This window comes from Salpingoeca rosetta (genome assembly GCF_000188695.1).
Source record: "Salpingoeca rosetta unplaced genomic scaffold supercont1.10, whole genome shotgun sequence".
Taxonomy (NCBI): domain Eukaryota; class Choanoflagellata; order Craspedida; family Salpingoecidae; genus Salpingoeca; species Salpingoeca rosetta.
Window position 1 is genome coordinate 151,723 of NW_004754924.1, and position 14,147 is coordinate 165,869.

The 14,147-nt window shown below is 57.0% G+C and overlaps 4 protein-coding genes across 4 annotated transcripts in view; 2 read left to right on the forward strand and 2 right to left on the reverse strand.

Annotated features, from left to right (window-relative positions):
- Positions 1-159: 159 nt before the first annotated feature.
- PTSG_04334 (phosphatase 1B) lies at positions 160-3,472 on the reverse strand. The gene is made up of 4 exons (XM_004994364.1): positions 3,281-3,472; positions 1,479-2,974; positions 951-1,241; positions 160-707 (listed from the first exon to the last, which is right to left on the reverse strand). The coding sequence occupies exons 2-4, from the start codon at positions 2,943-2,945 to the stop codon at positions 636-638; spliced, it is 1,830 nt and encodes a 609-aa protein (XP_004994421.1). The 5' UTR covers positions 2,946-2,974; positions 3,281-3,472; the 3' UTR covers positions 160-635.
- Positions 3,473-3,652: 180 nt separating this feature from the next.
- PTSG_04335 (uncharacterized protein) lies at positions 3,653-11,043 on the forward strand (the record flags this gene model as incomplete). Its single annotated transcript, XM_004994365.1, has 17 exons — positions 3,653-4,277; positions 4,565-4,675; positions 4,882-4,996; positions 5,266-5,355; positions 5,538-5,602; positions 5,789-5,869; positions 6,132-6,187; positions 6,295-6,984; positions 7,201-7,362; positions 7,647-7,757; positions 7,989-8,117; positions 8,399-8,602; positions 8,919-9,442; positions 9,649-9,836; positions 9,877-10,607; positions 10,786-10,839; positions 10,972-11,043. The coding sequence occupies 17 exons, from the start codon at positions 3,653-3,655 to the stop codon at positions 11,041-11,043; spliced, it is 4,008 nt and encodes a 1,335-aa protein (XP_004994422.1).
- Positions 11,044-11,504: 461 nt separating this feature from the next.
- On the reverse strand, positions 11,505-12,927 carry PTSG_04336 (N-alpha-acetyltransferase 30). Its single transcript, XM_004994366.1, has 4 exons — positions 12,722-12,927; positions 12,449-12,572; positions 12,109-12,164; positions 11,505-11,936 (listed from the first exon to the last, which is right to left on the reverse strand). Exons 1-4 carry the CDS (start codon positions 12,860-12,862, stop codon positions 11,799-11,801), a joined length of 459 nt encoding a protein of 152 aa, XP_004994423.1. The 5' UTR covers positions 12,863-12,927; the 3' UTR covers positions 11,505-11,798.
- A 170-nt stretch (positions 12,928-13,097) lies between these two features.
- PTSG_04337 (MinD type ATPase) overlaps positions 13,098-14,147 on the forward strand; it is a gene marked incomplete at both ends in the record, with an annotated part of 4,942 nt that continues 3,892 nt past the window's right edge. Inside the window, 3 exons of the mRNA XM_004994367.1 lie at positions 13,098-13,142; positions 13,368-13,443; positions 13,559-13,629. Of these exons, the coding sequence (XP_004994424.1) occupies positions 13,098-13,142; positions 13,368-13,443; positions 13,559-13,629 (192 nt within the window). The remainder of the gene's footprint in view (positions 13,143-13,367; positions 13,444-13,558; positions 13,630-14,147) is intronic.

The following is a 14,147-nucleotide window of genomic DNA, read 5'->3' on the forward strand; positions in this document are numbered from 1 at the left end:
ACAGGGGATGGGGGGGGGGCGGGAAGTGGGCTGGAGTAAGCCGGTACGCCACTCACTTTGTGACACACAGAAGGCAGCAACAAGCGCAAGCGGTTGTTGTTCGGGTGAACGTAAACGGATGATGAGACGCGCGACTCTGCACGCGTGCACAGGCTCAGGGTTGTTTGGAGGAAGCGTTTACATTCGACCGGTCTGCTTATCATCCAACAACGCAACAAAACTTAACGAACAGGCACGGAAGCGAGCGAGCCAGAACACGATATCACACTGATCACAAAACCTAACGCAACAAACCAGACGACAGCAAGCAGCAGCGGCGACATGACATGGCATGGTGACATGACATGCTATGACGCACCAACGCAACAACACGGCAAAGAGAGAAAAGCAAGCAAGTGAACAAAGTACACGCAACAGCAAGCAAGAGAACAAGGGGAGCAATCCAACAAGCAAACGATACAACGAATCTAGAAAAAGCGAGCCAAGAGCCATGAAGCAACCAAAGCAAAGCAAGAAAGCAAGCAATATGAGTGTCAGTATGGTGGTCGTTAAGTAGAGTCCAGTCCAGTCAGGGGTGAGCCGAGGGCACACGCGACGCAAACGAATGGGCGCTGCGGAGCATCCCTCCCCACCGGCTACGCGTGAGCGGGTGTGACAGCATCGTGCTGCTCACTTTCTGCACCACCAGTTGTCGGCACGTCTTCCTCCTGAAGAACCAAACAAACCGGCGCAAACAGCGCGCAACGCAAGCGGAAACAAGATGTCAGCTGAGTCAACGAAGCTGTGTGTGTGTGTGTGTGTGTGTGTGTGTGTGCGTGTGTGTGTGTGTGTGTGTGTGTGTGTGTGTGTGTGACGAACATCAACAGCAACAGCAACAGCAACGGGTCCGCTCAAAACCACACTTGCTCCCCCCCCCAACTGCCCATCAGTCCTCGAAGCAACTGACTGACCACTTCGTCCTCGACGCCAATCTCCATGTAGCCGTAGTCTTCGGAGCGCGTGTCATATCGACCATCCTCGTCATAGTCGCTGTCGTCGCCGCTGGCACCGCTGGCATCCACGCCGTCACGCTCCTCCTCCTCCTCCTCGTCTTCGCTCTCGCCCTCGTTCTCCGCCTCTGATATGACAGACAGGATTGCCATTGCATCGCGCGCATCGTCATTTGTGACGTGCACGGCGTGCTTCTCGCTGGCTAACGCCGCAGCACTGCCGTCCGCTTCCTCGCTGTTGTTCGCAGCAGACTACACACACACACACACACACACACACACACACACACACACACACACACACACACACACACATGTGCGTGAATACATGATCATAACGATACAAACAGGGGCAGAGAGGAAGGACGTGAGCATGCATACACACATGGTTAGAGGAGGCAGGATTGTTAGCAAAGCCAGGACCCCCAATGCAACGTTCATGGACACGCGTTCCAACCCTTCCAAACACACACACACACACATACGCACCATGGCTGCGACGAATGTAGTTGTTTTGCTCGTGGTCGTTGTGGTCGTTGTGCCCATGATATCCGACTGCGTTGCGTTTGACGTTGATGACATGGATGCAGCCACCACACCATCCACGCCACGCGTTCCATTCGCACCACGCGTTCCATTCGCACCTGCCGCCTCTGCAACCACGACCCTCGCCCCTGTCGCTGTCGTGGTTGTAGTCGCCACCGCTGTTCCGTCGGACTGCGCAGTTGCCTCAAAGTGCGTTGTGAGCACCGCGCCCTCCCCAACTGCAACCGCACGCTGCGGAACAACAGATGTTGCGCGCGTCTCCACTATCTCCTCAATGCCACTGGCAATGGCGCTGAACGCAACAGATGCGGCAATGCGCTCAGCCATCTGCTCCAGCGTCTCCACCTGGCCCGCACGCTGCCCTGTGCCGGCCGGTGGGCTCGTGCTCACCCCGCTGTCCATGCGGTCCCCCTCCTCTTCCTCCTGCTCGCCCTCGATGTGCTGCTTGCCGCTGGTGCCGCCCTTGGATATGGCGGTTGGCACGACGATGCTGGCGGCGGGGGCGTGCTCCTTGTTGAACAGCACCACCACCGCAGACATGTTGTCGCGGCTGCCGAGGGAGAAGCACCGCTTGACAAGCGAGTGGCACACGTTGCCCAAGTGACCGGTTGTCTTGCGCAGCTGCTGCTGCACGTGGCGAACCGCGGTGTGGTTGTTCATCACATCCCAGATGCCGTCGCAGGCAAGCAGCAGGAAGTCGTCCTTCTCCCGGCACCGCTCCACCACGGTGATGTCTGGCTCCGGCGACACCTTCTGCTGCAGCAGGCTCAGGTCCGATCGCATCTTGTAGTCAAAGTCACCAAAGGCGCGGGAAACGGCGAGGCCGCCGTCCACACGACCATTCAGCACGCACCCGCCCGCGTTGGTGATGCGCGCGCGCTCCTGGGAGAGCGTGGGCTTGTGGTCCATGGTTGCAAAGGCCAGCCGCCCTTCCCGTGCCAGCACGCTGCGGGAGTCGCCGACGTTGGCGAAGACAAAGTGGGTCGGGGTGATGAGCACGCTCGTGCACGTGCTACCGGAGCGGTCCTTGAGCACCTCCGGGTTGCGCACGAGCATCTGGTCGTGCTTGATGAACGACCGCCGCAGCGCCGCCTGTACCCCTTGGATGCTGTCGCGAACAGGCAGGATCTCGTACAGCACGGTGCCCGCGAGCTTGTTCCCGGAGATTTCTGCTACCTTCTTCCCCGCGTGCCCGTCCAGGACGGCGTAGAAGGCCCAGCCGTCGAGCCCGGGCAGCGTCGCCCGCATCACGTGCGCATCCTCCATGTGCGCGCGCCAGCCTTGCATACAGGCCATGCCGTGCGCGAGGTGGTCGTGCGTGTGGCATGCGCTTGTGTGGATTTCTGTCTTTGGCTTCAGAAGAAAAGCCGAGCTTGTGCGGCGTGGCAGCCGCGACTCGGTTTGCCCCATAATAAGAAGAATAAGAAGGTATTGATCAGCTGCGCTGGCAATCGGACACACAGAGACGCAACAAGGGTAGGCAAAGCCGAGCGCATGGACGCGAGTGAGTGAATGGGCGAGTGAGTGAATGGGCGAGTGAGTGAGTGGGGAGGCACAAAAACGTGGATCGTGGATCGTGGCTCGTGGCAATGGACGCAATGTAAGCGATGATGAGAGCATGACAACACAAGTGCAGATGACGGCAACTACAGATGAAGGCAACACAAGTCGAGCAAGAACAGGGCTTGCGCAAGCACAAAGACACGCACGCAGGCAGAGCTCGCAGCAAATTTTATGGTGTGCACCTTGTATTCAGTATGAAGGAAAGGTACAAAAGCTGGTCATGCACGAGGGCGTGTCGTTGTCACGGCAGAACCCCAGGGTGGTGTGATCTTGGTGAAGATGTGCAGGAGGAGTGTGCATGTGTGCGTGCCTGTGTGTGTTTGTGCGCTCACCTTACAAACAACAACATGCCACCAACAACCGATGATTGGCGACGATCAGTGAATAACACGCGACAATTTTCAGCACACAGATCGCCTGTGGTCAGTTTGTTTGGTTTGCGCGCAAGCCAGTCAGTGCGAACGTGGACACAGACAGTGAGGCGCACGCCGTCACAGTCGGGGCTGCTGCTTGGTGGTACTTGGATCACTCGCACGATAGCCAACCAAACAGCGATGGAGCGATTACGCGAAGCGAAGGAGGCGTTGGAGAGGGGTCCTTCCTCGGCCGGCACTGCCGGAGTCGGCTGGGCGGAGCTGCCTCCTGACGTCGTTGAGCTGGTGTGCTTTCACCTCGTGTACAAAAAGCAGGTGGATGTGGACTCTTTGTTCACAACTGTAGACGATGTGGGTGCAAGCGAAGTAGGGAGAGGGGAAAGCAAAGACGGAGGAGGTGGTCAAGGAGACGGAGGAGGAGGAGGAGGAGCGCAACAACAACAACAACAGCAGCAGCAGCAGCAGCAGCAACAACGACGACAACAAGGGGAGCCGCAGCAACGGGGACAAAACCAGCAGCAAAGGAAGGAAGAGAGGACACGGCTCCGCAACATTGTGTGCGATGCTCTCATGACCACGCCGCAGGATGTTCGAATCGCAGCCGCTTCCCTAGAGCCAAACACACAAGATGACAAACAAGGGGCTCACCAGTCACCCCAGATGGCCTGCCCACCGTGCATGACGTTTCTTCAGCACTGCTGCACGCTTCGCCATGCCCTGCGTGTTGGAGATCACTCGCTGCTCAAACAGCTCCTGCAGTTTCCCGAACCAGAGACCATCTTTGTTCTCGCCTTCCTCGTCAAAAGTGAGCATGTGTGCTTTTATGTGTGCGCGCTTTTGTGTGTGTGTGTGTTGTGTGCTTTTTGTTGTGTGTTGTGTGTGTGTGTGTGTGTGCGCGTGTGTGTGTGTGTGTGTGTGTGTGTGTGTGTGTGTGTGTGTGTGTGGGTGTGTGGGTGTGTGGGTGTGGGTGTGTGTGGGTGTGTGTGGGTGTGTGTGGGTGGGTCTGTGGGTGGGTCCCCGCCAACGTGTGCCTGCTTATCATAATGCTCATCAGCTACTCTTCCAACGACATCCCCCCGTGTCACTCTGCAGATGCACTGCTGGCACCGCAGTTTCTTCGATGGCTGCTCGACAGCCAGCATGCATCGGGCCTTCATCTCCTGTTCGCTCTTGTTCTCAACGAAGCCCTCCCGCTCGCCAGCCGTACGTGCGCTGCATCACCGTGTGTGCGCGTGTACCTGTGTGTGTGTGTGTGTGTGTGTGTGTGTGTGTGTGTGTGTGTGTGTGCGTTGTATTTGCGTGTATGGATGCCAGTTACACCCATCGTGAGCCCCTTGTCGACAAACGCTCACACGCACATGACCTGCGGGTTAACACGATGATGCCGGCACACACTGGCGCGTGTGCAGTGATCCATCTGGTGTGCGACACCCTCCGCGTGACTCAGGGCATGAAGGAGGAGCAAGCCACGCATGTGCTCACGCAACTGCAGCGCCTCTTCCCAGAGAGCAGCGTCATGGCCCAGTACGTTGCACCGTGCCATGTGACAGTATGGGGTGCTCCGTGTATGGTGTTCTGTGTGGTGTAGTTGACTGCTGCCAGGCTGCCTGTTGCGTCCGTGTGGCTGTTCTCTGCTCTGTGTGGGCAGAGCGTTGCCTTACAACTGCGTGCGCTGCGTCACAAAATGACCCCGGGTGTTGCATGCACGGCACGCTTTTGCTGAGCCGTACCAACTACGCGCAACATCAGCTTGCTCACTCAGCCTATCCACCATGCGACCATGCATCCGTCAGGCACGTGCTGCTCCAGAACCGGCTGCTGGCCCCGCTCCTCCTCTCCTTCATCACAGACGCCCTCCAGCCAGGATCAGACGCACTTATCAAGTCAGCTGCAGTGCATAATGCGCTGGTGGTGATGTTGGGTGTGTCTGTGTATGTGGGGGGGGCATATGTGTACGTGTATATCCTCCTTTCGATTTGGTGAACTATCCACCCACTCATCCATTTCCGCTGTATACCCTTTGTTTTCTCCTCACTCTCTCCATTGTCACGTCACCTGTGAGCAGGTTGCATCACGTGCGCCCCCACTTTACAGGATTTGCGTCGTGGCTTCGAAGCAGCGCCGAATCACGTGAGTGCACCCCAGCGACACATCTGTGAATGTTCGCATGAGATGCAGGCATATTGGCATTCTTCTTTTTCAGTCACTCACAAATCTGCCCCCTGCACATGTGTGTGTGTGTGTGTGTATGTGTGTGTGTGTGTGTGTGTGTGTGTGTGTGTGTGTGTGTGTGTGTGTGTGTGTGTGTGTGTACAGCGCCGGTGCTTGCACTTCAGTCGCGCATTCGCGAACTAATGGCTGATCCGGCCATCTTGGCGTCGACCGAAAACAAAATTCGTGCGTATCAGAGTGAGCATGAGAGTGAATGGGTATGCGTGACGTGTGGTGGAAACGGTTTTGTGATGTGTGTGGCCCCTGTTTCGTCTTCTGCACGGCACCCACGTTTCCCTGCGGTGCTTGTTGTCTTGTTCACGTGCACCCACGTTTCCCTGCGGTGCTTGTTGTCTTGTTCACGTGCACCCACGTTTCCCTGCGGTGCTTGTTGTCTTGTTCACGTGCACCCACTCACATGCTGACGCGTTCCCCCCCCCCGCTTCAGTGTTTCTGCGATCCCTGGCCATCGTGTATAACTCGACGTGTCTGACCATGCCAAGGGTGAGTTATGCCGCTGCAAGCAAACGCACAAACACATGCACAAACACACACACACAGCGTGTTGCTCACGCCACAGACCTTCTGACTTTCTTCTTTCGAATTGGCAGGAGGATGTGCTGCCGTTCCTGACACTCGTGCACCACATGCTCTCCTCCGCACCCGCGGCCCCAACTTCCAACCAATCCGCATCAACACGAGGGTCAGCAACAGCAGCAGCAGTAGCAACAGAGACAGTAGCTGTGACACCAAAGCCATCATCCTCGTCGTCGTCAGCAACATCAGCGTCTCAGCCCCAGTCCAAAGTGCCGTCGAGGACCCCATCAGCACCATCCCGCCTCACGCAGCAACCAGCATCATCAGCAACAACAGTACCACCGTCATCGTCAGCACTGTCGTGGCGGCCACCACCGCGTGCGCTGGTTGAGTGCTGTGTGGGCGCGCTGCTGCTGTGTGGCCCCGTCTCCCACCTCGACGCCACCGCCATCCACGACAAGTTCATGCAGTGCATCGCCCTCGCCATCCCAGACCCGCGCCACACACGGCACCGTGGTGGTGGTGGTGGTGGTGGTGGTCAGCGTACACGCGCGCCTGATGCCGCAACCGCTTCATCAGTGCCTGCGGACAAGCACAAGCCACCACCATCATCGTCGTCATCATCACGATGGACGGGCGGTGTTGAGGAGCGCGGTCGCGTGTGTGAGCGGGTTGTGCTGCTGTTGATTTTCCTGTCGGAGGGCAGCATCGCCCGTGTGCACGAGCTTGTTCGCGCTATGCTCGACCTCGACACAGATGCACAGGTGCTGTTGTAGTGTGTGTGTGTGTCTGTCTGTTTGTCTGTGGGTGGGTAGGTGTGGGTAGGGGTGTGTGTGTATGTGTATTTGTGTGCATGTGTTGTGTGTGTGTGTGCCTGTGTGCGTCTTTTTGAGCGTGTGTTCACACCTTCTGCGGCCTCCGCTGCCTCGAGGTCTCGGCTCACCACCACCAATCACACCCAATCGCAACCAACTGTTCAGGTGCCCGGCGATGTTCTGCTCCGTGCACGGGATGCCGTTGTCGACCGGTTTATGTCGCGATCCGACCACCTCGCCCGCCTGTCACTGCTGCTCCCCCCGACACCGCGCATTGCAGCGGGTCCGCACACCGCGCCCGTCCACGCCATCCACGCTCTCGTCATGGTTCGGCCGCACGCCTGTTCTTGTCCGTGTGTGTGCGTGCGTGTGTGTGTGTGTGTGTGTGTGTGTGTGTGTGTGTGTGTGTGTGTGTGTGTGTGTGTGTGTGTGTGTGTGTGTGTGTGTGTGTGTGTGCGTGCGTGTGTGTGTGTGTGTGTGTGTGTGTGTGTGTGTGTGTGGGTGCGTGTGTGCGTGTGTGATGTCATGCCCGATAGAGGGGGGAGGGGCTATGTTGTTACGAGTATGAAGTGCACTCGCTCATGCATCCCTTGTTTATCACGCCACTGCAGAAGCGCGTGTATGTGCGGTGCGGCCTTGATCCGACGCCCTGGCTGCTGCGCCAACTCGCCGTTCTCTCGCCCTCGGAACCAATCGACCCAACACTGGCCCACCTCGTCAAGGTCCCCTGCACACATGAACACTTGTGTGTGTGTGTGTGCTTTTTGTAATGGACAGTTGCATGTCGCTGTGTTCACGTGCAAGCGTGTACTGCGCCCCTCCTTCCCTCGCTGTCCCATTCCTTCCTTCCACTTCTCCCGTTCCTTTCTGACTTTCCTCTCCCCCCCCCCTTTGTGTCCCACCGCCGCTTGTCGTCTGCCTCCCCCCCCCTTCCCCCATGTCCACGGCTTCAGGCGTGCGCGGCGATGTGCGTTGAGCCGCTCGGGTGCACATACGCGGGCTTCAAGCAGCGGCCGGGCCAGCACGAGCGGTTTGTCGACTGCAAGGGGTTCAAGCCAGCCGCCGTCGAGCAACTGGACACGGTGCGATGATGCTCGGGATGATGATGGTGGTGGTGGTGGTGGTGGTGTTGGTGTTGGTGGTGGTGTTGGTGTTGGTGTTGGTGTTGGTGATTTTCTCTCATAGCACTTGACAGACAGACACACACACACACACACACACACTCTCTCTCTCTCTCTCTCTCTCTCTCTCTCTCTCTCTCTCGCACACACACACACACGCACACTCACACACGCATGCACACACACACACACACACTCACGCACACACATGGCCCACCCCACCTCCACGTTTCGCGCCTCAGGTACCACAGGAGGGCCTTGCTGCGTGGTCGCTCAAAGCGCTGTATGTGCTTGTGTTTGCCTTCTGCCGCCACCGCCGCCTGACTGCAGAGGTGCTTGAGTTTCCGTTCAAGGGCGCGCCGACAGCACCGCCCCCGCCCTACCCGTCACCGCTCATCGACTCCCTCAATCTCTCCGCTCTCATGCGCATCGTTAGGAACAACCCGGTCTGTGCATCCGTGCGTGTGTGTGTGTGTGTGTATTTGCGTGCATGCGTGTGTGTGTATTTGTGCGTGCATGCGTGTGTGTGTATTTGTGCGTGCATGCGTGTGTGTATGTGTGTGCATGCGTATTTGTGCGTGCCTGTCTATCTTCTGTCAGTCTGTCTGTTTGCGCTTCTCTCGCTCTGTCCTCTTTGTAACCCTGTGTCTGAACTTACACCCTTGCGTGTATCCGATCACGGCTTTCTCTTTGCAACCCTCTCCCCTCACAACCCCATTCCGTCCCATTACATCCCACTTCTCTTTCTCTCTTTGCGAACAGGCGGCTGCTGCCCCCGTGTACGGCACCCTCGTTCGCCTCGTGTGCTGGGTCCGCCCAACGCTCGCCCTCTCCCGCACATCCGTTGCACACACGCACACGCGCACACACGCACACGCTCGTGGCCACCCCATCACTACTGATCATCACCAACCAGCGAGCGAAGATGAAGGAGCGCATCCACAGCAGCAACACCACCAACACCAAAGGCAACAGCCAAGTGGCGGTGGTGGCGGTGGCGGTGACACGGCGATGGACACGATGGATGACGAAGAAGAGCAGCAGCACAACCACGGTGATGGCGTGACGGCTGCAGCGATGACAATAGCGACTGCTGGGCACGGGAATGCGTCGTCTGAACGCAACAAGCGCACGCTGCAGGCGCTGTCGAGTCTGGCTGTGGACGAGGTGACGCCCGCACACGTCCGGGAGTTTAAGGATGCTGTTGCAGACACGGCGTGCGTGTGTGATCACTCGTACGCGTGTGCGGTTCGAGACGCGTTTTTCGTCCTGGACGCAGCGCTCCCGTCAGAACTGTGGGCACACGTTATTGCTGCGTGGATGGTGCACACGCACGCAGACGCGCATGGACACAAACACAAGCGACGCCACGACGACAGTGAAGGTGGTAACGGCAGTCAGCACAGTAAGAGAGCATCCACAACACACAGCCACCGCAGCAGTGACACGGCTGGCGGTCATGGCGACGATGGCGAACACCATGCCACTGCAGTGAACACAACTACGGGTCCTCAAAGCAGCCACGGCCACAACAACAACAACAACAACAACAACAACAACAACAACAACAACAACAACAACAACAACAACAACAACAACAACAACAACAACAGCAGCAGCAGCCATCGTCAGCACCAGCGTTCCCATCACCATCGCCGCCATCGCCGCCACCACGTCACGGTTGAGCGGTTGCTTGAGGACGTATTTGTGGTGCTGCAAGTGGACCCGGCCGTGCTTGCAAGCAAACCGTGCCTGGAGGTCGTGCTGAGCATCCTGGATAGCTGCTTGACGGCGGCGTGGACGCGCGTGCACGTGCGGGAGAAACAAGCGCTGATTGAAGCGCTTGAGCAGAGCAGCCGGCGGCGACGCGAGAAGGTGGCGCAGTGGCAGCAGCAGCAGCAGCAGCAGCAGCAGCAGGTGAACCCTGGTGTGTTGGAGCAGCGGGGTCGCGAGTTTGAAGGGAAACTGAAGCAAACGGCAAAGCGACAGCTGCAGAAACTGCGTGATGATCTGCTGTTGGCGCAGGAGGCGGGTGTCATTCACGTGCTGCTTGATGCTGCGAGCGCCGTCACGGGCATGGACGAGACAGCCGTGTGCACCACTGTCCACCAGCGCATTCTCGCCCACCCAGACGTGCTGCTTCTGCTCTCGGGCCAAGCGGTGTCTGACGAAGGACTGCTGCTGCTGGCGGAGCGTGTGCCCTCCATTCACTTTGCCGTGCGCTATCTCCACCGCCACATTACGGATGGCGATGCAAGCGCGCAGGTGAATGCGTTGCGCATGTGCGCTGCACTGTGCGGGCGTGTGCAGACGGGCGAGTTTGGCGAGTGCTGTCGGGCTGCGCTGGAGATGATACCGGAGATGGTGGGCAGCGTTGCTGTTGGTCCCACCGCCACCGCACACGCCAAGACCACGGCCGTTCTCGCGTCCATCCTTCCCTGTATTGCAAAGGTGCGCTGTGTGTATGTATGTGTATGTGTGTCTGTGTCTGTGTGTGTGTATCTCTCTGTGTGTGTGTGTGTGTGCGGTTGATTAGATCAACAGTTTGCGTGTGCCAGTCCACTGCCTGCATCTCTGCTGCTTTGGTTGTCACCTCTGACATGACGCTTTGCTTGGTGCATCACCCCAGTTTGGAGCCGCGTTCCCCATTCTGATTCCAGTCTGCCTTCGCACCTTCCACACGGTGAGACAGATTCACAACACGCTCGCATCAACAGCACAACAATCCCCTGCCGGCAACAACAACACGAGTAAGCATACACACACACACATGTGCACACCATCGATTTTCACACGACCGCGTGCATCTGCGCAGGTTGCGCGCGGTGTCGCCATGCTGGACAGCGGAGATGGATCCTTGCAGCAGCAGCGGCTACACAGCAGGTGAAGAGAAGGAGGGAGAAAGACAAATGCCGACTTTGTCTCTTGTGCCGCTGTCACGAATGTCAGTGTATTGCTGTTGCTGTTGCTGTTGTGTTTGTTCGAACTGCACTGCACTGCCCTCTCACACCCGGCACTATGCCACGCCACTGCCTTTCTCTCCTCCTTTTGCTTTCGCATCATCATCATCACCACTATCATCATCAGGGTTGGCGACTTGGTTGACGCAGAGCTGCAACGGTTTATTTCCATAACGGTTCCACAACACCGTCTCTTGGCCTGAGGTGCACGACGCGAGCGTGTGTTTGCGTCCGCATATGCAAACACACACACACACACACACACACACACACACACACACACACACACACACACACACACACACACACACACACACACACACACACACACACACACACACACACACACACACACACACACACACACACACGGTGCACCACATTCTGTCCCTTTGTTGATAGATGAGGCATGGCTGCTGTTGCTGTTCATAGCGAGAGAGTATATGTACAAAGACGGTCATCACTACCACGGCACGATAGACGCACCAAAGCACGCGCGAGGGAGGAGAGAAAGAGAAGAGGTGGGGGGTGTACTGCACATGGTGAGAGGAATAGTGGAAGAGAGACTTCAGCAGAGGTGATGGGCGATGGCTGAGGAAGGGCAGATGGCGGCGGTAGCGGTGATGGTCAGACAGGCCGTTGTAACTGGTGGCTGCGGTGACTGTAAGGTCATGTCATGGTACTACTTGAGCCAGAGCTTGAGTCGCCATGCACTGACGCCACTGAGGTAGTATCGTTCCAACAACTTGTCTCGCAGGAAGCCTAGGGACTCGTAGATACGCAGCGCACCCAGGTTGCTCGTCTCTGCCTCGAGCACAATCTACGCAATGGACAGCCAGTGCGTGCGTGTGTATGTGTGTGTATGTGTATGCATGTGTATGTGTATGTGTGTGTGTGAGTTGGTTGAGCAGGGATTGGTAGCAGTCAGATGCAGTGGTCAGGTGTAGGTGATGCGAGGGAAGAGGAGGCATTGGCTGAGGATAATTCCCGACCTCGTCTGCGCCAGCCTCCTTCATTGCCTCCACGCTTGCCTTGACCAGCATGGTACCTGTCACGTACGCAAGTGAATCGTACATTAGATATTGGATGATGAGTGGTTCAGAGGCAAACACAAACAGCTGTCCATACTCATACATGCTCACGCTCTCTCACGCACTCAGTCACTCACACACACACTCACTCAGTCACTCACACACACACGCACTCAGTCACTCACACACACACTCACTCACACACACACACACACACACACACACGCGCGCGCACACACACACACGCACACACACACACACACACACACACACACACACACACACACACACACACACACACCGATGCCCTTCTTGCGATGATCTTCGGACACTGCAAGCATGCCGATGTACCCACGGAGCGGCCCACGCTTGTGCCGTGCCAATCTACAGATGACAGCACCGACAACCTCGCCCTCTACTACAGCCTGCGTGTGTGAATGTGGGCGGGTGCGTATGTGTCAGCGTTGCGTGCGTAGATGGGCGGGTTCACACCGAGCTGGTGAGCGCTGGCAGAGCTTGCAAGCAGTGTACGGGTGGATGGAGCCAGTGAACAAACAAAAGGACAGGGACTGACCACATGCGACAGCTTGCCCCAAGTGACGAGGAAGTAGCGGTATGTGTAGATGGAGTACGGCTCCGACAAGTGTGCTGCCATCAGCTTTTGGATGGCTGGCAGGTCGTTCTCATCCCTGTACGGCCGTATCTCCACAGACATGGCGAGGGGTGTGCGGGAGCGTGAGTGACAGTGGAAGTGGAATAAGTGGGTTGTTGTTGTTGTCGTTGTCGTCTGTCAATGCGCATTTTTTCCGCTGCTGCTGCTGAGTCTTCCATTCCAAACGATTGTCAACGTGCTCGCTCGCAGGCACACACACGCGTCGCTTCCACGAGCACAATCTCTTACCTCTCCACAGCTCTTGGCCTCTCACTCTTGCACGGGCTTGGGCATCATCATGCGCTACGCACAGCTTGTTGTTGGACCCGCAGGGTCAGGCAAGGTTGGTCCATGTGTATGTGTGTGTGTGTGTGTGTGTGTGTGTGTGTGTGTGTGTGTGTGTGTGTGTCTGTCTGTCTGTCTGTCTGTCTGTGTGTGTGTGTGTGTGTGTGTGTGTGTGTGTGTTGGCCACGCTTGCGCTGCTACTTCTCACATGTGTGTGTGTGTGTTGGTCACGCTTGCGCTGCTGCTTCTCACATGTCACTGTATGTGTGTGTGCTGCGTGCAGTCGACGTACTGCAGCACCATCTACTCCCACTGCCAGAACATCAAGCGACCATGCCACGTGGTCAACCTCGACCCAGGTGGGATGATGTTCATGCCATCAACATCTGCCTGCTTCGTACCCTCCACCGTGCACCTTGATGTTATCGTGCACGCTGGCGCGCACCCACCCCTCACACTTTGATCCTGCCACAGCTGCTGAACACTTTGATTATGATGTGGCGGTGGACGTGCGTGAGCTCATCTCCGTAGACGACGCAGCAGAGGTAGGTCTTCTTGTGTGCGTACGTGTGTGTGTGTGTGTGTGTGTGTGCGTACGTGTGTGTGTGCGTGTGTGTGTGTGTGTGTGTGTGTGTGTGTGTGTGTGTGTGTGTGTGTGTGTGAGTGTGTGTGTGTGTGTGTGTGTGTGTATGTGTGTGTGTGTTTGTGTGTGTGCGCGTGCGAGCGTGCCCGCGTGCGTGTGTTCAGTAGGATGTATATATATGAACGGAGTATTATAAGCGGATAAGGTAGGTGTAGAGAAAGATAGAGTATCGCCTCGGGGGCTTAATGGAGTGGTATGGAGTGTACTAAATCATCTCACGAAGCACATGACTAGCAACAGTAATGAGAATGAGAAATGAGAGCAATGTAGTAGCTACGCTAAGTGCCCCTGTGGATACGACGTCTCAATACGGAACGACGAGAGCAGGCAGGAATCCAGACATCGCGCAGGACTTGCATTCAGACTGATCTAAGCTACAGCTAGTAGTCTTCATGTGCGTCCAGTGGATAGTACTGACAC